At 39.3% G+C, this 19,873-nt stretch overlaps 1 protein-coding gene across 1 annotated transcript in view; it reads right to left on the bottom strand.

Moving 5' to 3' along the window:
* The window catches only part of CEP350 (centrosomal protein 350), a 63,702-nt gene that overhangs the window by 3,517 nt on the left and 40,312 nt on the right, over positions 1–19,873 (bottom strand). The window contains exons 27-36 of the mRNA XM_074151769.1: positions 17,847–18,046; positions 16,028–16,239; positions 14,646–14,790; positions 11,193–11,353; positions 10,575–10,714; positions 9,744–9,826; positions 6,973–9,041; positions 5,581–5,982; positions 5,350–5,496; positions 4,037–4,159 (exon numbers count right to left, since the gene is read on the bottom strand). Coding sequence (XP_074007870.1) covers positions 4,037–4,159; positions 5,350–5,496; positions 5,581–5,982; positions 6,973–9,041; positions 9,744–9,826; positions 10,575–10,714; positions 11,193–11,353; positions 14,646–14,790; positions 16,028–16,239; positions 17,847–18,046 — 3,682 coding nt within the window. The remainder of the gene's footprint in view (positions 1–4,036; positions 4,160–5,349; positions 5,497–5,580; positions 5,983–6,972; positions 9,042–9,743; positions 9,827–10,574; positions 10,715–11,192; positions 11,354–14,645; positions 14,791–16,027; positions 16,240–17,846; positions 18,047–19,873) is intronic.

Below are 19,873 nucleotides of genomic sequence, written 5' to 3'. Positions count from 1 at the left end.
AAGTCAGGAAAAAGAATGCCTGTTCTAATGAAACTGGATTCAATCCTATAGGAAAAGATAAATAGCGACACAATGCAGAAGGCTGTGCAGTATGGTTTGTGTGCGCTTTGGTTTGTTTTTATTTTAAACACTCGAAAGAAGGCGGCACACACACACATAAAAAAATAATCAGAAGATAATGAGGAAGCATGGTCCTGCTGGCCATGTAATAAATGCCACAGTATCCAAAAAGTAACACTGAAAATAATATAATCTGAAGGAAACTTTAAAAAGTAAATTATTAGGTTTAGATTTCTGAAGGTTCCTATTCAACACCACGAATATCTGCAAAATTAACTACATTTAAGGTGTAAGTAGATCACTTGGAGACTGAAAAGTACAGAAATCTAGAAATAAACTACTGCCTTGGAAGAATGCCAGTCGGAGGAAGGCAGGCAGGTGCATTCTCACAGCCCTTCACCCTCAGAGTGCTTGGAAACCTTAAGACGTATGACTGTGCATACGGGCAGGCTTCGATTCTCTTCTTATTGCTGCGCTCCTTTTGGGTTTAAGTCTCCAGCGCCACACAAGTGGGCCTTCCAATTAAGACAGCTTGACAGGAACAGCTTTGCTTTGTTGCAGAGTTCAAAACTGCATGGAAAGAAACACACTAGCCGTTAAGTCAACAGGTCAGTAGATCAAGTACTTTTCAGCACTCTGTTGGCAGGCTCCTCAGGTGTGAAAGATAAACACATAGGGTTGGCAGTATTATGTGAGCTTTGCTTTCTCAAGCTCCGGATAAAAGGGAAGGGGGGGGTGGCAGGGAAAGCAATGGCAGAGTTTGTGCAAACAGATCAGCACAAGGAGTTTTGGCTGAAGACCCAAGTGGAAAAAAAAAAAGTAGTGCAAACAGTCTATTGTTAGCACCCGAACTTAAATAAGGACATACAAGGGCTCTTGCTTTTTAAACTAAAAAGAGTTTTTGAAAGGTGCAGGCAGCCTTGATGTACCAAAATGTGGCACCTCAGTCTAGGTGTATATTTGGGATTCTCCCACAGAGCACAGACAGCATGCATGTGATAAAGGTGGCAACACGAAGGGACACGAGAAGAAAGTAAACACCTAAACACTCCTTTAACTTGATTTTAAACAAAGGAGCTTTTCATAAACGTGAACCTCCTGTATTTGTTTACTAAAAGCCAAGATTTACTGTAAATGTTAATAACTGGAGCAACTATCCAGCAGATCAGAGATGTCTTTTAAGAAATCCCAATACCAATACTTTCTGAGGACAGAGATGCCTGATCAAAGCTAACAGTGCTGAAAAAAAGTAGAAGAGGAAAATGTTTTTTTTGTAACTGGCAGGAAAACATGGTTAACTATATTGATGTAAGTGCTGGGAAAGCACAGCCAAAAGTGAAAATGTAACTAAAGGTGCAGTGACTGGGGGAAGCAGCAAAGATCAAGGCAGAGCAAGAAGGTGAAGCGCTAATCCATCCTGTTCTCCTCTTAGTTTCCAGCAGGTGGGATGGCTGGCTGTAGTCACCCACAGGACCCAGCATCACAGAGAGCACCAGTGCAGCACAGGTTGCTTCTACTGCTGTGCCTCTTCCCCACAAGCATGAACCTTTGGTGGAGACAAGAACCCCTAGGAACTGGGTTTAGTATGATAAACCCAAGAAGGACACATCCAGGGCTAATCAGGAAGAGATTAAGCTGGGAAGAATAGCTTGGCACTTGCTTCTGTGCCTTCAGAAGAAATAAAAGGGAATTCAGCAAACAGCCATGACTCCTGGTTTTAGAGCCGCTTGATGCCACTATTTGACAGTTGTTAATAATGTGCTGGAGAAGGCGGCACACAACAGCATCCGCTTCCTCTGTATCAAAACCCTTCTCGCCCTTAGTCATGCCTAGATCCTAGGTCAGAACGTACTGGACAGTCAGATGTGTTCGGTCCTCTCAAAGAGACTAAAATTACGTAGCTGTCTCAATAGAAAACTATCAAAGGATGTTTTCATTTGAAGGCTGGTTTTACTTGAAGAGGAAATGAAGAAACTTAGAAGGACCTGTTACTTAAACACAAATAACAGGAGCTTAAGAATGTCTACCTCTGCTTTAAGAAGATTATGTTTTCTTTTAACAGCCTTTGTCTTTATAAGCAGCAAAAGAATGTGGAGAATCAAACAGCTCATATATGTACTCACAATGACACCCCCTGCACGTTGCAAGAAGTGTATATTGGCTAAATCTTCATGAAAACTTCACAAAGCACTTTCAATTGAGATTTCTAAAGAAGCTTCTAGAGCACCTAAGCCTACCAAGTTAAGTCTTGATTCCTCGTTCAGGAAATTGCTATGTTGCACTACTTGAATATACTTTAAACAAAATTTGGAAAACTCGAAGACTGACCTCTCAGGGCTACACCATGAGTTACTAGTGGGTAGTCAGCACAGACCTGTATATCCACTTATGATCTTGGATTTACATTATCATGACCTTAAGCACAAGTTGGAGGCTAACTAGGAGACAGAGAAAGCTATCGAGATACTTCATGTTTTGTACAGATTTTATTAAAACAAGGTAAGAGAAATTGAACACTAACTCTTTAGATTTTCAGTTAGAAGTTTCTCTGATAGTGTCTCACATTACAGTATAAATTTGTTAGCAGATGTCACTGAGACTACCTTATTCATAAAGCATGGCATGCTGCAATCTTCGCAGAGTTATTCTGAGTCTTCAGCTAAAATATTATTACCATATTCTTGGGAGAACAAAAAATTAAACGCATTATTTATTAAGCCAAGCTTGTCAGAGCTCCATTAACCTTTGATATCTGGGGCTGCATATAAATCACAGACCAGACTGTCTGAACTCGTTCCACCTAAAGCACTTTGAATGCCTTCAACTAGAACAATTTTCCCAGTCAGGAATCTTTCTTTCCAGGTATGGTTCAAAGAAATCAGGAAATTTGTACACAAGCACAGAAGTTGTACTGTTAGTTCTCTCAGGGATCCAAACATGTATTTTTTGTGCATCCTTTAACAGCCTTGATATCCCAGAATCGAGTGTATCCCAGAATCAAGTGTACTAGGACATATCCTAGTACATATAGAGGTCCTATACATAGATATTCTATTTACATACAATTAAAATTAAACCCTGGGAAAAAACCTATGTTGGAAGCCTTCCACTGATGGGCAATTAAAAGACCACACGACCCATGACTCGAAGTTACTTATATGTGCGCGTGTGTGGAATCAATTTCAGGTATAATTAAGTGAAGCATGGTGTTAATGACGACTCATATTCCCAAGCAGAACCTTCACTATCATTATAGCCAATAAAGATGTTAATCATCCCGCAATACAAGCCAGCAAGTAACTTTCAAAAACTAGTACACAGCCAGACATGCTCTATCTTAAGCAGTTTTAACGCTGACCTGCCTCTGCCCCATCAGCAGCTGCATTCACCTCAAGTACTAGAGGAGCAGAAGTCCTGTTGGTTGCTTAGCTTTGAGGAAATGCTTAGGTGTGGGTACCGTCCGGCAGACTGGTTACCTTGTACTAGGGATCATCATGTCCCATACTGTTGAGTTCTAACTCAACAACTTTTGCAGCCTTTCAGTTGAATCTGGTTAGCAATCTGGTCTATTAAGTTCTCAGTATTGCTGTCTCCAAGTTACACAATATTACTTAAAAAATTAAAAGTAAGAAGAAAAACATATTCCCATCCCAAAGTAAAAGTTTACTCTCCTTTTAGTCAAATATTGCAGTGTTTCTGTCTGTAAATTCATGCTTTAACCTTCTGGGAGCGGGCAAATTCATACTCCAGTCAAATCAGTAGCCATGAACAGAGAATTCACTCGAGTCACCTTATTTCACTGGCACTGGATTTCTCTTTTTGTCAACAGGGTACTCTCTAAACTAAACACTTTTATCAAGACCTCACACACACTGTATTCTTTAAACAGCATGATTGGATACTGAAAAATACAATTGTATGTCACACTTCAGTCTGGTGGACAGTATCTGTCAATTGCTTATTTTCATCCACTGACCAGTATATGATCCACTCGGTCTCGTTTCTTCCGCCCGAATTTCATCATCTTCTGCCAGTCTGTTTTGTGATTAGGCTCCTTCCTCAGGCTGAACAACTTCAGAACTTCAGCTGCAATGAAGCTCTACAGAAGGCAGAGGTAAAGGTGAGATTTATCACATTTTGAGCTAAGAAACGAAACATGCAAAGTACCTACCCTCAAAAGTCACATTAATAGCATGCTTTCCGTTTAGCTGAGAGACATGCGGTGCATGCAAGAAAGTTACAGTGAAAATCTCTGAGGCAGCGTTACATAGGCAGAACAATTATTAAATCCAGCAGTGTGTGGGGAAAAAAAAAAAAAAAAAAGACACCCACTGCTCAAACAATCTTAAAAACATAAACCTTCAATTAAACAGTACAGCAAACAGGAGATTATGACAATTCATTTTATGGGAGAATATTAAAAAAAAAGCAGGGTGGGAGTTTGGTGTCCTTGTCCTGTGCCCCTGCTCTCTCCCCTGCCACACACTTTTGAAAGTCTTTTCAACTAATAGTGTCATCTAGATGGTATTTCTGTCTTTTCTAGACAGTCAACATGCTGTATCTTCAGCAGGTTAATCAAAATGCAGAAATACAGTCAAAAACCTCCTAATTTCAGAAGAAACAATACAGGTGAAAGTCTTCATTTGTGCCCTGATGACCTGTATGAAAGGTTTTTTGTTGAGCACTTTCAGGGAGACAGTTTTTTTTTTTCCAAATATCCAGCCCTGCAAGTTTAACCTAGGTCCAGTCAGACTCCAGCTTCTCGGGGTTTTGTCCTTTCTTGAACACTACCACCATTAACAGGAGACCTTCTCTGGCTTGCCAAATACAACAATGCCTTCACCAGTCAAATTTTGGGTCCCTCTGGGCAACTCCCGCTGTCGTCAGTGAGGCTGGCACAGGTGTGTCCGAATAAAAAAATCCAGCTCATCCCATTTGGCCCAACCCTACCGTTGGATCCACACCAATACACCCATACAGAGTTCCACTGAAATCTGCTAAAGCTGCCGTCTGTCAGCACACCAATTGTATAAGATCAAGGTCATCCTGGCAATGCTGCACAGAGGACTAAGGTTTAAAAGCAACCAGTATCAGCCAAAAGGACAGGGAGGCAAAACTGTTGAATTAAAAAAGGACCATTTTGACCAACTCCCTTTCAGGTCTGTAATCTTATTTGTCTTTTCAACTCATCTCTTGCTGGATACACCTGTTATGATCTTTTAAGACTCAGGCAAGTGCCAGTACAATATTTTTCATCTCTTTCCCTGCACAACAAAGATTTCTTCCTACCTTGATTTCATCTAGATCATTTGGATCTTTCACTCGGCGAAAGTAGGCAGATGCGATCCTACATGGTTTCATCCAAATAGGCTGATTTAGATTAGGATCCTCAGCAAAGATTTCCCCAAAGATCTCTCTCGTTAAATCAAATACCACCTTAAAGAAAGAAGTAAAAGTTAAGGCTGCTGCTGTTCGTGGTAAACATTCAAAGGGCAAGAACAAAATGCCTGAAGACTGTACCTTTTTATAAACCTGCTTGTTTATCGTGTCTGTGTCCTGCTCTTTGAGGGTACTGCTGAGATCTGTATGAAGGCTGAAACTTTGCAGATCATGACCCAGCTCTTTCAGTTTCCAGAGTTCCTCAGCTGCTGCATGTACCATACCTTCCACCTCCACCACAGTATGAGGGACCGCCAAAGGCTCCTCACACAGCTTTGTTGGCACTTTCTGCGGTTCTACCTTGGGCAGCACTGCTGGTTCCTCAGCTTGCTTGTGCTGGACCTTATGGGAACTCAGGCCATAGTCCTCGTCAAACCAGTCTTGATCATCTCCCACCACACTCAGGAACTCCCGATTGAGCTCCAGCTCTGCCAGTCTCTTGGCAAGCTCTTCCTGACCACTGGCACCAAACACTGGACTCTCCTGTGAATTAAGAGCCACAGAGTAAATATAAAAGCAATGTCATACTGTTGTCTAACTCAACTTATATTTTTAAATGCTCCGTTATTGTAACTGGCAATATATGCACAAATACTAAGAAAAATAATAAGTAGCCCACAGTAAAATTAGAAATGTTTTGATTCAAATACCTGGGGTTTCTACCATTACTGATGAATGCTTTCAGAGGATTCCCGCAGATCTTGAGAGACTGCATCCTGCCCACTGTCTGTCCTAACGTTCAAATGTTTATGAAAGGCTGAGTGGTTTAAAGACTGATAATGTGACATATAACTTTTCACTTCACTTACCAGCAGTCTCAGATCTGAATCAACCCCCTAAAAGCTTTTAGCAGATGATGGCTGTTTTAGTGACTAAGCAGTGCCCACACTGATGAAACGGGCTGAAGCTTTCTGTGATGATAATATATTGAGATCAATGGCAAAGCAGACAGGTTTGCTGGGATCTTCAGCAGAAAGGCCCAGTCCTGTATCTGTATCATTAATGGTTGTTCTGAGGAAGCTTAAACTTCCACTACTCATGATATATTAGTTCAGTGGATACAGCAGTCTGACACCTTATTGACCTCCACAGCAACTAACTATGTTTGAGGATAATTATTTCATACCAAGAATAGACAGAGGCAAGTTTACAGTTTATTGTATTTTGCCATTTTTAGAATAAAAACTGGGGGTAAGGATTAAATACAAATTGAATACGTAGGCAAAATGCAACCTAAATGAAGTATTATTCACTTTCATGTGCCAAAATGTGTCTTTAAGCCTGTAAGGTGACCAAAATGAGCTGTGAACTAGGATACACAAGAACACACATGGAAAAGACATACATACAGGCAACCTCCACATCACCAAATAGAACTTGTGAGAAAAACTGGTGCCCACACAGCATTCCTCAGATTCAATCACCAAAGGAACAATCAACTCTTAAAATCAGTGCAAGATGTGTGTTACTCACTGGTCTGGGACACATGTCTGGAGAGGAAAGTTCTTCTCTTTCATCTTCCAAATCCGAACTTAGAAAAAAGTTATTCAGTCCATTGGGAATCTGGTTTTCTACCTGCTGGGAAGAGGTACTGGATATCTCCTTCACATCACAGAGCTCCTGGTTGCTGAGCTGGATTTTCTCATTCCTGACCTTCTTTATTTGCTGTAACTGATTGACTGTGTCTTTCACAAAATCCCTAAGTAGACTGTCTGTCAGCAAACTGACCTTTTCCAGTTGGTCTTTTGACTTTTCTTCCTCTCTAACTGGTAGTCTAAGCTGGGCTTCTAACTGGTTCTTTTCCTTTGTCAGCAAATCCAGAAGTGGAGTTGCAGGCTTCTCCACAACTTCAGGAGAGAGATCATCTAACTTCTCAGCACATTCTTCCCCCAGTGTCTTCTGCCTCTCAAGTTTTTCAGAAAGGAAATCTGAGATGTCATCCAACTGAACAGTGGAAATCTCATCCACAACACCAGAAATGAGAGGAGCAAGGCTGGTCTCCTCTTTTACAGCATGCTTCAGATAATTCACCACTGACTGTTCTTGGGCAAGTGATTGAGTAGCTACAGAAATCTCCTTTATGCTGCATACTTTAGAAGATGACTCCTCATCAACCCTTTCACCAGCTGAGGCATCTGAAACAGCTGTGTCTGCAGGAGCTTTATCCTGGGAATAGTTCTCTGTTGCGTCTCTGCTCTGGCTTTCAGCCTCTTTGCCAGGTTTGGAACTTCTTCTGTCTTTCTGCTCAGCTTTGTGTTGCTTCTCCAGTCTATCATCAAAGAATGAGTCTTCATCCTTATTTGTGTCTAAATGGCTATCAATACTTTCTGTAATGTGAGAGATTTTTTGAGGAGGAGCAAAAATACCGTGCTTTTCCTTGCAATCAAAATATTTAATGCCATCATAAGTCCCATTATTGTTCCCTTCAGGTTTATCCAACTCCACACCAGCCCAAACCCCTTTGGCAAACTTTGTCAGACCTTTGAATCGCAATGTTCCTGGTTGGACTTTACTCACAAGTACTCTATCACCAATGTTGAAATTTGGCAAACTATCTGTTTCTTCTGTGATTGAAACAGAAGCCCACAGCGGTGATTCAGTAGGGGCCTGTTCTTGCTCCACATCTCTACGTTCAGTGTTTTTTATAAGTTCTGTTGGAGACTTAAGTTCTAATAACCTCTCTGAATGCATGCTGCCAGACAGAGAGAAAGACCTGTCACTGAGGTATTCACTGATTTCACCATCACTGCCAAGGCTAGTGGATCTACTTCTGCTGGTTTGTGTGTGCTGTGAGTGCTCTGTCAGTGACTGAGCATCCCCGTTAGGAGAAAGAAGAGGTGCTTCAAAGTCATCTTTGTAACATTGCTCAGGAAGTGTTTCTTCAACTGATGCTTGTTTTCTGGAGGAAGATCCTTCAAAGTCTTCAAGGTATGATGGCTCCTTTTGACTTAAAAGTTGTTCTGAAAGCAGATAACCTTTTTCCTCTGCTGATTTGTGAGAATACTCTTCTACACTCAGGCCAGTTACAGCATCTTTATCTGCCAGTCTCTGTTCTAAGATTTCTTCTGAAGCATGAAGACTTGCCAGAGCCAAACCAAAAAGTTCCTTCTGAGGATGTTCATCTTCAGAATGGAGGACTTTCTTTGGAAGGATGTCCAGTGAGCTCTCCTGTTCTTTATCTAATGTCAACAAGACATGAGAACTCTCGAAAGGCTTAACATGAGAACTTTCAGTCTCATATTCCTCAGACTTTATGTATTCCAAGTCTTCCTGTATTTCAGATTTATGACTGAAGACAGCCTCATCATTGGATGCTTTTACCACATTGTTCATTGACCCATGGAATATCCTACTAATGTCTTTCATGTCTTTGAGAAGAGACGATGAGGGTACATTATCTAAGGAATCACCAGATCCTGCTCTGGAAATCCTTGGTGACATTAAAACAGAAGAAGGTGTTCCAGAAGGTTCTTCTGCATGAACATCTATCACCTTCTTGGTGTGCACAGACACAGATCTCTCAGTTCTTGATGACAGAGCATCTAGAAGGAAAATAAAAAGTTAATTACAGCAGACTGTATAGCCTGCATTGTTTTATTGAAAACTGCAACCACAGGCAACAAAATTAACATCAAGGTTTCTACGCTAAAAGAAGATACAAACTGGTTCCTTGGAAACATGTATTTCTAGGTGTTCTATGAACATGAGCAACATTCTTCCAGTTCCAGTGTTTTAAAGCTTTCTTTCAGATTCTGTTCCTTCTACCAGTATTTCATAATCCCATGCAATACTGAGGCCAAGGTAAGGGCTCAGTTATTTGTTTGCAAGCCGCAAATAAAACCAAGATTAGAATGGTAGATAATAATTAGATAATGATCAACAGCAAAACACTGAAAAGTATCTAACACCCCCCCATTCCTAAATTCTTCATTATTTTTGGTTTCTTTACTTTCTTCAAGTGATAAGGGAACAAGAAACAAAAGAAAGGAAAAAGGTTGTCACTTAATTATGGTTTCACACAAACATCACCAAGAGTAAAACTAAATACTGAATATACAGGAAAGCAAAAGCAGAAGCCTACTAAATAACAATTGTAAAAAATATAGTTGGATCATTACGGCTTTATGAAGTTTGCATCCTCTCTTAAAACCTCTTCTTGATTCAAGAAGGAAAAGATTAAAGAATTTTAAAACAGTCAGTCTTCGAGATCTTTATCTGTAGCATAGATTCTTCCAGTTACATACCTCCATGTTCTGAAATAGATTCCAAAGATGCTCTGGATCGCTCTGATTCAGCCAGTGATTTCCAGTTTTTAGCTGTCTCAGGCCTAAATTTGAAAAATCAAATTGCATGAATCATGGTTACACCAGAGTGTGTTGGCTTGGGTTTTTTTAAATAGATAAAAATGGAAATACAGCCATCTATAATTATAATACCACACCAATGATAACATAAACAGTTTGCTTTGTCAACATACTGTGACCTTAGAAAATAGGAATTGGGACAGAGAGGAGAGTTTGTAGAGTCCTGGAAAGTAATTTTTAAAAAGACTAATCAAACTTTAGTCTTTTTTGCAGTCAAATGAAAAAAATGTTTGTTTTTTTGGTTTTGTTTTTTTAATTTGAATGCACTAAAAATCGCACCATCTGCTGGAGAAAATGAAACACTTAAAAATACAGTAGGAAGTGCAGAAATCAGTTGAATTCTCTACGTTTTAAAACCTAAGATCTAAACCAGATTTCAGTTGCAGAGATGAATGATTTCCCTCACACAGTGTGGCAGACATAATGAATGACCAAAATGGGCAAAAATTCCTTCAGGTCTGTAATCCATACAACTATTTAGCACAGTTCTTGCACAACTGAAAGTGGACAAGAGTGAGATGCATACGATTAAAAGGACAGTACATCTTAGCTGTTTTGGGACTGATGAGATCAGCAAATAGGTCAACAAGATACTGCCACTGCCCAGTGCTTTGAGGAAAAGCAGTCGACAGCTTTCTTTGCACTCATGGTTTCTGCTAAGACAGCGTTTAGCACAGTTTCAAAATAATCTCAAAAAGAAATCCCAGTTACCTGTGAAGCGGTGGTGCCTTGATCTTAGGTTTTTCAGCAGCAGCTGAGGATGGAGTTTTAATCTGAGGTTTGGCTGTTGGTGATGCCTCCAGATCTTGACTCAGCTCTGCTTCAGTCTTCTTGATAAACTCATCATACGACTGCACATGAACAGTTAAAACTGTTAGTCTACTAAACCATAACTACAATTCAGCAATCCAAACCTATTAAATGAATAAGTGGTACACTTGGTTTCTCTGTAAAGCAATCTGTTTAACTTCCTAAAGCTCTACAGTTGTGAATCCTAGAAATTTTAGACTTTACTTGCAAAAACAAAGTACACATGCATCACTCTTTAGTCCAAGCTAGGGTACTCATGTGTATAAACATATATAAGTTGCCCGAACGCTGCTAGTAACCCATTAAAAATACCCATTTTAAAAGGGAATACTATTTTTGCTTCAAGGCTCTAGTTCATTATTGAAAACAGTTAAATAGCCAGAATACAGACACACTTCTTTCACAATAATGTGTCTTTCACAGTTGTTGATACAATATTCTGCCAACAATATCCACACTATAATGATTGAGCCAAGGCTAACAATCTTCTACTTCGCCCTTCTTCCTACTGTTCCTAACCTCCAGTTGTTTGATCAGACTGGCTTCCTGGGCCTTCAGTCTCTCCTTTTGTCTCTTTTTCTGTTCCTTTTTCAGCTGGTAAACCACAGACTTCCTTTTCCGTAGTTCATCCTTCAGGGCCCTGATCCGTCCTTCAATGTCACTTTGATCAGATGTGGTTTCTGAAAAAGTTTAGGTTTAGTCTTTGTAAGCTTGCACCTCACAAAGCAGTTCTATGCAAAGCAATAAGCAGTTATTTAGTAAATATAAAATATGGTCCAAGCAAAATATCAAAGAATTTAACATCAACATGTTAATCTTAACGTAGTAAGACTCTTGAAGTGGGGTCTCAGATTCACAACACTACTAGGTGTATATGAAAAAGTGTTGCATCTTATTTAATTTAGAAGAGAAAGGCTGTGATACATACAATAACTTGTTACCAAACTTGTTCACGTCAACCACCCATGTTTATGCTGTTACCTCATTAACTGCTCACCACGTTAGCTGTTGCAGAAATTAATTTTTTTCTGACTTATTTAAAAATATAACAACTCAAAGATGAATATATAATATATCTGAAATATTTGTTTACAATTATGATATACAATTTCAAGCTATAAGGTACACTTCATTGATGAGAATTTCACTTGCAACAGTGGACTCCAAAAACAGTTTAGGTTTCTGGCCTGTTTAGATTTCCTACCACCTAGACTAAGTACATCTATGAAATGGAGAGCTGACTGGTCAATAGTTGGAAGGAAAGTCAATTTGAACAATGCGGAGATTTTCACTGTTGTCAGGCCTCAGGATGATAATTTATTCAGGATGAATGGTGGTAGTGTTGAACTTGATAAACTACTCAGTAATAGCTTATGCAAAGTTACTTGGCATGTCTTTCCTCCAAGTTCAATTTTACAGACCTTCCTATGATGCCATTACTGACTGTAGCTATCTTCCAATATCTTTCAATTTTCTTCTTAATCATTATCCTTAGTAGTTTTTAATAAGATCTCCTCCTTTACTCGCCATCCCCAGAATTCCTTGCAACCTGGTGTTCCAGCCTGTCTGATGATGTTCTGCATCTTTTCTCCCTTGGGACAGCCCCCAGATACTTAGATCCATTCTCTGCACGATAACCCCATTCTCCCAGTAACTCTGCTAATTTCATTATTTCTGCTGTGACAAACTCTTGATCTCTCAGACTTTATAGAGAGACTGCCTTAGCGTCTCATTACTTATTCTTTTCCACCCATATCATATCCACTTGTTTCTTGTTCTAAATGTATACCACCACAGTGCAAAACAAGATTCTTCTCCCAGATTGGTGCTACCACAACTAAGTATCAAAAACTCTTCAAAATATTTATCTGTCATAGTCTTACTGGAGCTCCTCCCTGCGGCTGATGTCCCCCTTCCTCTTCTATAGCAGCAGCTGCAGCTTTTAAAGAGAAGGATCTTGGCTGGTTTGCTTTTCTAATGCTCAATATTACCTATAATGTTTTCTGGACCAAAAGGCTTGGATGCTGATAAACACCAATTGCTTTACTGAACATCCTAGAAAGTAAGTCACCAGTATTATTTGGTCAGCTGGCAGGAACAGATGGACATTTTGCTAATCAATTTCTCAAGACAACAAACCACGATAGTGAAGGATTTCACCATCAACAACAGCCAGTAAATAACATCAAACTACTATACTCTTTTTCCATTAACAACTGTTGTTAACCATTTAGAGAATTAAAAAAACCCAAACACACCACCACAACAACACAGCACAAAAACAATGGAATCTCACTTGCTAATCAGAAGTACTTTATGATGCCACTGTAATTAACAACTCCTCCCAAATAGTAAGTGACCACTATGTAATTATAGCTTTTCTTGATCAACTCATAAGGGAAAGATCTGCACATGCTTTCATCTTTGACGATCTTGTGTACGCATGCATTGGACTGACATAGCAATGACTTCATGACTACTCAGCAGCTTGGAAGATTTGTCTCTTTACAATGGAATGATTTATTGTGAAACCTGCACCACCTTGTTGGACTTCCCACCTCTTACACCTTTCTTCAGCATTTGAAATCAAATACTTTAGTTCTAAAAAGTTTTATTTTCATAACCACTGTTGCCTGCTCGACTTTTCATAATGGCTTCCTTACGTGGTTTCTCAGTCAGAATTTGAAAATAACTTTATCAAGTTGGTGAATGCTTCATTGCGTTGCAAACTGCTCACCAGGCAGAACCCCAATACAAATTACTCAGTGCAAATATCTAGGTGTTACATATTCATTTCTCCATCCAGCAGGAGAACAGCTGCCTCAAAATTACTGAGTTTCTATTGCACTTACATACATATTAACCAAATAAAAAAACCAACATAAAATATTATTAAGCTTGCTACATCAAGCACCATGAAGACTGCATATGTACACATGCCAGTAAGTTATCCACCGATCACAAACAACAGCCAGTACATACAATAGAACCACCTAATTCTTTTTCCATCAAAGACTTATTGATCATTTAGGGACTTAAAAAAAAAAATCCAAACTAGCAGGAAAATGGTATGTCATTTGCTAAGAAGTATTTTATGATGCTGTATCAACTGCACTGGGAATACAAGACATTTCAGAGATTTCTGTGCTTTACAGAAAGGTTCAAAACAGACTTCACAGCTTAACAGAGCTGACGATGGTGACCCACTGAACGATGGCTCAGGAAGCCCTGCAATCCACATGACTAACAGACTGTGAGAGCACACCAGGGAAAGGACCGCTCTGTACCAGTTCACCTCTAATATTGTCTCCCTCGGCATTTACTGGTAGCCAGCTTGGATACTCGATAAAAGACCTCCGATAATAAGTCCGTATACTAGATCTTGTATTTTATAGCTCAGAATGCAAGCTTAGGCTTTATTTTACTGCACACAGTTCAAACCCTCCTTCAGAAATAAAAGCATATGTCCTGAAGTATCCATTTGTTCTGCACACGCCAGTGCAGGCCCAACAGGCTCACTCATATTGCCACGGTAACAGAGCTAAATTGCTTCTGCAGCCAGGTTGTGTTCAGGAGGAAGATGATCATATGCTGCTGAACCATATTTTGCTTTCTTACAAGGAGAAGGGTGGAGGCATGTCACCTGTTAAAAGCACAGCTAACTTTGGTATGTTTAAATTCTAGGACTACCTCAACTTTGACTCTTATCTTCTTCATACCTGTCTGAAGGAACCAGTGTTGCTTTCTGAAAGAAGAAATTCTATATAGACCTCCTAACCTAACTATTAAGACCTTCTTAAGCTGAAGTGATCAAATTACATCATGGGAAAATACTTCCACAAATCCCCAAACCTTGGCAATTTCCATGAATTTCTGTCTGCCTCCCCACATCTGTGCCTTCATTTCAAGTTTACTCGTTAAAAGGAAAAGCTTTGAAAAAGCAATTTAAACCCAAGCAGGCATTACACTTACCTGACTGTGTCATAGATAAAGATTCATCAGACCAGTTGTGAGATATCTGATGAGACTTCACAGGTGAACGTAGCTGTCCTCCAGTTCTATGGCTACTTTTGCTGGAATCTTGCTTTGATACAGATATGCTGCTTTTGGGAGGAGACTATAGGAGAAAAGGACAAATAAGTAATTGCTTGTAAAGCTTAGTTTGAAAGTAGGAGATGGTTGTCATCAGGAGCTAGTTACAAGGGAAGAACAGCATGACTAGAGAACACCTCATAAGCAATGGTACCTATCCACTGCTAATTAAGAAGAATTTAATCTTAATTCACTAGAAAATAAAACAAAAATACAAAGAGCAGCAATAGCTGACTGCTTATTTCGAGCCTAGATTTCAGTAAACCTGCTTAGACTACTCTGTTACCACCTAAGTGAACTGACAGGGTTCTGACTCACAGGTGTTCAATACAGTTTATGTAATCTTATTTGGTAACAACCACGGCAATAGAATTCCTAGTAAATACATCTGTGAAATCAAAAGGACCATTCCACATAAAGGGTGCACGCTGACATTCTCAATCAGTAAAACAACACAGCACTATTGGTCTGAGGCCAAGCAAAAAGTTCTAAGTGCAAATATTCTTCCAAAATGCTACTTACTGCTTCAACGTTATACCACAACCTTTTACACACCTTGAACATAACCTCTGGCACATATTAGACATTTTACCCCACGATCTTCTCAGCAAACCTTCCAAGAAAGCATTTGTAATAAATCTGGATGAGCACTTCTTTTACCCCACAGACACTGCTTTTCCTGTCTCATTGAGCACAGGACAAAGTTAACAGGACGAAGCTTAACAAAATTATCAACGAAGCAGAAGTAATAGTTAGAAGAGAACAAGGCAGAATTAGCTAGCAAGCAGACATAATCTGAAACCCAAAGGATTGCACATGAAGTTACAGCTCTGCTTCTTCATCCTATAACTATACTTTGGGATACATTACTTGCAAATAAAGCAAAGCAGAAAAACAGAGCATAGTTTCCATGGCCTGAAAGAATTTATACAATGGTAACCAGCTAGCCTACAGCTAATTCACACTGGTAAACTGGGTCAGTGTTCCACCACTTAATATTGCATACCTACGTGACATACGCAAAACATTTTGCAAGACTACCCACAAGTTTAAAAATATCTAAACTCTGTGCTGAAGCAACTTTTTCTCAAGACTTCAACAAACATATCTGATTGCAATGTTTACTCACAGTAATGTCAAATGGTACTGCAAACAGAGAATAGTTTAATCTCTGCTTTGACCACTGGGATGGCTATACTTACTACTTTTCTGATAGCCTTTTACAACTCTAAGAATACATATAGCATAAAAAGCTCACTCACAAGTTTGCCAGGTGAGGTAGAGGACTTGAACTCTTCAGAATAAACCATTTCTTCGTTAGCTGTACTCTGACCGGGGCTTTCTGGCTGTTCGTGGCCCATATTCTCTGATGGGACAGACTCAGCAGGTAGACTGCCAAGATCTTCTGGGATAGAGCTTTCACTGTTTAGATGAGAGCAAGAAGGCACTGGAGACTCTTCTTCACTAGCCATTTCTGAAATTGAATAAAGAGAGAAAAAACAAAGCGTGTAAGAACTTGCACTGACTTATATGCCTTCAGAGATACTGCTGCCTGCATATAAAAGAGTAATTGCTACCAATACATGTCAAATTCTAAGTGTTATTTCAGTGACCTAGACACCAAGGGTGGAATATTGAGCAAGAACAAGCATGTTTAGTATAGAACTATGATTTCAGACTGCCACATGTTCTTAGTGATTGCTGAATATATAAAATAAAGAGGTTTTCAGGATATTCTAACGTTTTCCGGACAACACACTCCAAAAAGATTATTAGGGAAACCTGTCCTTCCAGTTGACCATACCCCAGCAAGAGTCACTATTAGTCTGAAGAAGTCATGGAGGAGCATATAATCTGCAAGCCAGATCTTGAATTTAGAATTGATTGCTTCCTTTACAGTAGCTGCAGAAAACATTTTAATGTTATGATTTCATCATGAGTCTCTCAACTGGCAACAAGTAAAATAATAAGTTGGGTTTTCAATATTCCTGTTTACTAAATTCCGCAGGAGTCACAGCATTACTGAAGCAGCCATGGAGAACTACTCAATATTTGAGCAAAGGCTGGGGGAGAGGGAGGCACTTCTGAAGCAGGGCTGTGCTCCAATGCTTACTGGTAGATACAATTAATTGAAAGCAAGTGTATTTTCTCATCTGTGGATGAGAATTCAGCATTCATGCTGAACTTCTGTTCATTGGAACTTAATGACTCATATACATACCATCTTTAAAATGTCTTACGACGCCTAAAATCCACATGACTTTTTGGCAACAAATGTAATAGGGCATAATTCTGAATTCCCTTCGCACATTCAAAGGACGTGCTGCCTGCTTTCAGCAAAGTGGGAAAAAGAAGAAAATGGATTGTTTTTAGAACAATCCCTGAAGTTTCATTATTTTCTCCCAGTGCAATCCCGTTCTCTGTGCTTCATGCTGAAAGCAGGGTCCACTTAAGACAGAACAGTAAAGCTGTAGCTCCCAACATGTGAGAACTTATTTTTTCCTCACCATAGCATCATTTATACTAATTACATCCTAGCACACTTTAACACAGTTGCAGATTTCAAACAGTTGTACTGCATGAACAACAGAGAGAAGAAAAAAAGGCTTTCAATTTTTTGAAACTGCAGATGAGGGGAAAGCAGCCCTTGGTAAGAGCCATCCTCCGCAATAGTAATAACGCTAATAGAATAGACAAACAGCACTACAGGGGAAAATTGTTTTAATGGAGTAAGTTCAGAAGATCAGCAAAAGATCGTGCAGTATTTTTGTTTTGAAAAGACAGAAATATAGCTTAAATTGTATGTGGAAACATCTGATGGGCCTATGTGGCACTCCTCACTTGAGAAAATACATAGAAAAAGAGGAATACACATATAACTAAGGTGTAAAATAGGGCTAAAAGAACAAGGCAACAGAAGATGGTGAAGACTGCAGAAATCGAGATTCTAAGAGTGTCCAGAGAAGAACCACCACCACCAAAACACCAACAAAAGAAAGGAAGTACAAACCTAAGCAACCATTGTGTCAAATTATGTTTTACTCTTGTCATTTGCAACAATTCCCCCCCACTTCCTACTACCTTTGGGCTCAGTTCTCTGATCTCCCAGGTCTTTCTTGGCTATTTTGGTTTTGAGCAGTTCTTTGTCCCAGGCAGCAAGAGCCTGCTTTTCTATCTGCCGTATCTCTGCTTCCTCTGCATCCAGGCGGCGTTTCCACTCCAACAATTCTTCAGCATGTTGTCGACGCTGCATCAGCTTCTGTTCTCGCTTAGTTAGGAACCTGACAGTGCAGAAGACAATGGTAAAACAACCAACCACAATCAAAGGTCCCAATAGATGCTCTATTGCCACAATTCCCAGAATTTTAGCTTTTCAAATTGTTTTCTAGGATAATATCAACACTAATGTCTCCTAGACTTCTGATGTGCTGCTGAATAAAATCCCAAATAAGCAGACAAAAGGTTTGGTTTTTTTCCTTTAAAGTAAGTAATTTCTACAACATATTGTAAACACACTGCTTACACTTTGAAGATCTTCAAAATCATTAAAGGTGCTACTAATTATTCACTAAAATGAACAGGATAAGTTCCCAGTTTCAGGATGTAAAAAGTACCTGTGATGTTAAACTGGAACCCCCAAGGAAGCAGTAACTGTTTGAAAAATGGATCTTTCCTTTTTGCTAATCCCAAGGACAGAAAAATTGTAACCCCAGTTGCCCCACAGTTCTTTCCAAATACATAATTATAAGAGAAGGTGATCATGTATTAATAGTTCTCCTGAATTACTAGAACTTTTATCCCTCTTCCTTTAAGCATCATCTCTATGGATTGCCACCCTTGGAATGTTAATTGTCAGCTGACAGCATTAAGAAAAAAGGATGCAGGACTGTTTTTCACAGCTACTAACAGATCCAGCTGCTAGTTTAAGAGTAGATAAAAAGTAAAGATCATGCTGAAAATTAGCAACTTTTTTCTTTCTGATAAAGATTTCTTAAGTGATCCATGAAACCTTAGAAATGGGGAAATTCTTAGATAACTCTGTAGGTATGAACAGGTTTGTCATACATGCATATGCTAGTTCTCTTTGCCAGTTACTGAACAACAGTATCTCTGGTTTTATTTTTAAACATTGAAGTAACCAAGACCATAGCATTTAATCTTTAAGACAGTAAATGGAAGCAAGTTCAACATCAATTGCACACACTTCCTCTGACATGACAAGTCTAGAGAAGAGCATACTTCAATCCATTCATCTCCTACACTGGAATTTTTAAGATGTCACAGAATTACTCTGTACAAGATAAATGGTTTGCCAGCTAGAGCGAGAGTTTGTCATTGGTACAAGAGGTGTGATGCTTAAAAAGGCAGTCTTCAAAGATCTGTGATATTTTGCTTTGCAAATGTCTTTGTAATTTTCAAGCCACCCAAAACACTTAGCATCAAAGTTTTTAAGCTACAAAGCAGATAATAATTTCATTTGTGCTTTTTAATCTCTCATGTTTCAAAAAACCTTTTATTTACAGAGACTGGAATGAACAACTGGCTAATCTGCAGGTCTTGCCTGCTAAGGGACATTTCTTGTTAGCTCACTTAATGTCCATTCTGCTCCCTGGAAAAGTGAGCTGGCAGTTGATCAGAAAGGTTAAGATTCAGATAAGTCCTTCTCTAAGACAGATCAGATAAAGTAGACAAGTTATGACATGAAGATAAAAGTTTCAAAAGCCAGTAAGACGTGCCCACAATCTTCTTTCCTATGGTCAAAACACGAGCAGGTGAAAAACAGAAGCACCTCAGAGCCTCTGGAACACCTGCCACCTTCAAGCTGACAGATTCCATGATTTTATGCATTACTTTATCCCTTTCTATAGAAAAACATGAAACATCATCTACTCTTAGGCAAAACTGACAGATTAATATAATTAAGAAACTAGACTACCAACATTAATTGCACTACAGACATGACATGGACAGCATGACATGCTTGTGTTGTGTCTTTCACCAGCACTATCAGATTTATCCACCCTTAATTTCAGACACACATCAGTTCCAATTTAGTCTAGCAGATCATGTATTTGGAACTCTTTATTGAGGTTGTTATTACAATGAAC

This window comes from Numenius arquata, chromosome 8 (genome assembly GCF_964106895.1).
Source record: "Numenius arquata chromosome 8, bNumArq3.hap1.1, whole genome shotgun sequence".
Lineage (NCBI taxonomy): Eukaryota > Metazoa > Chordata > Aves > Charadriiformes > Scolopacidae > Numenius > Numenius arquata.
The sequence above is the reverse complement of the archived record's forward strand: the minus strand, read 5'-3'. Positions and strand labels throughout refer to the sequence as shown.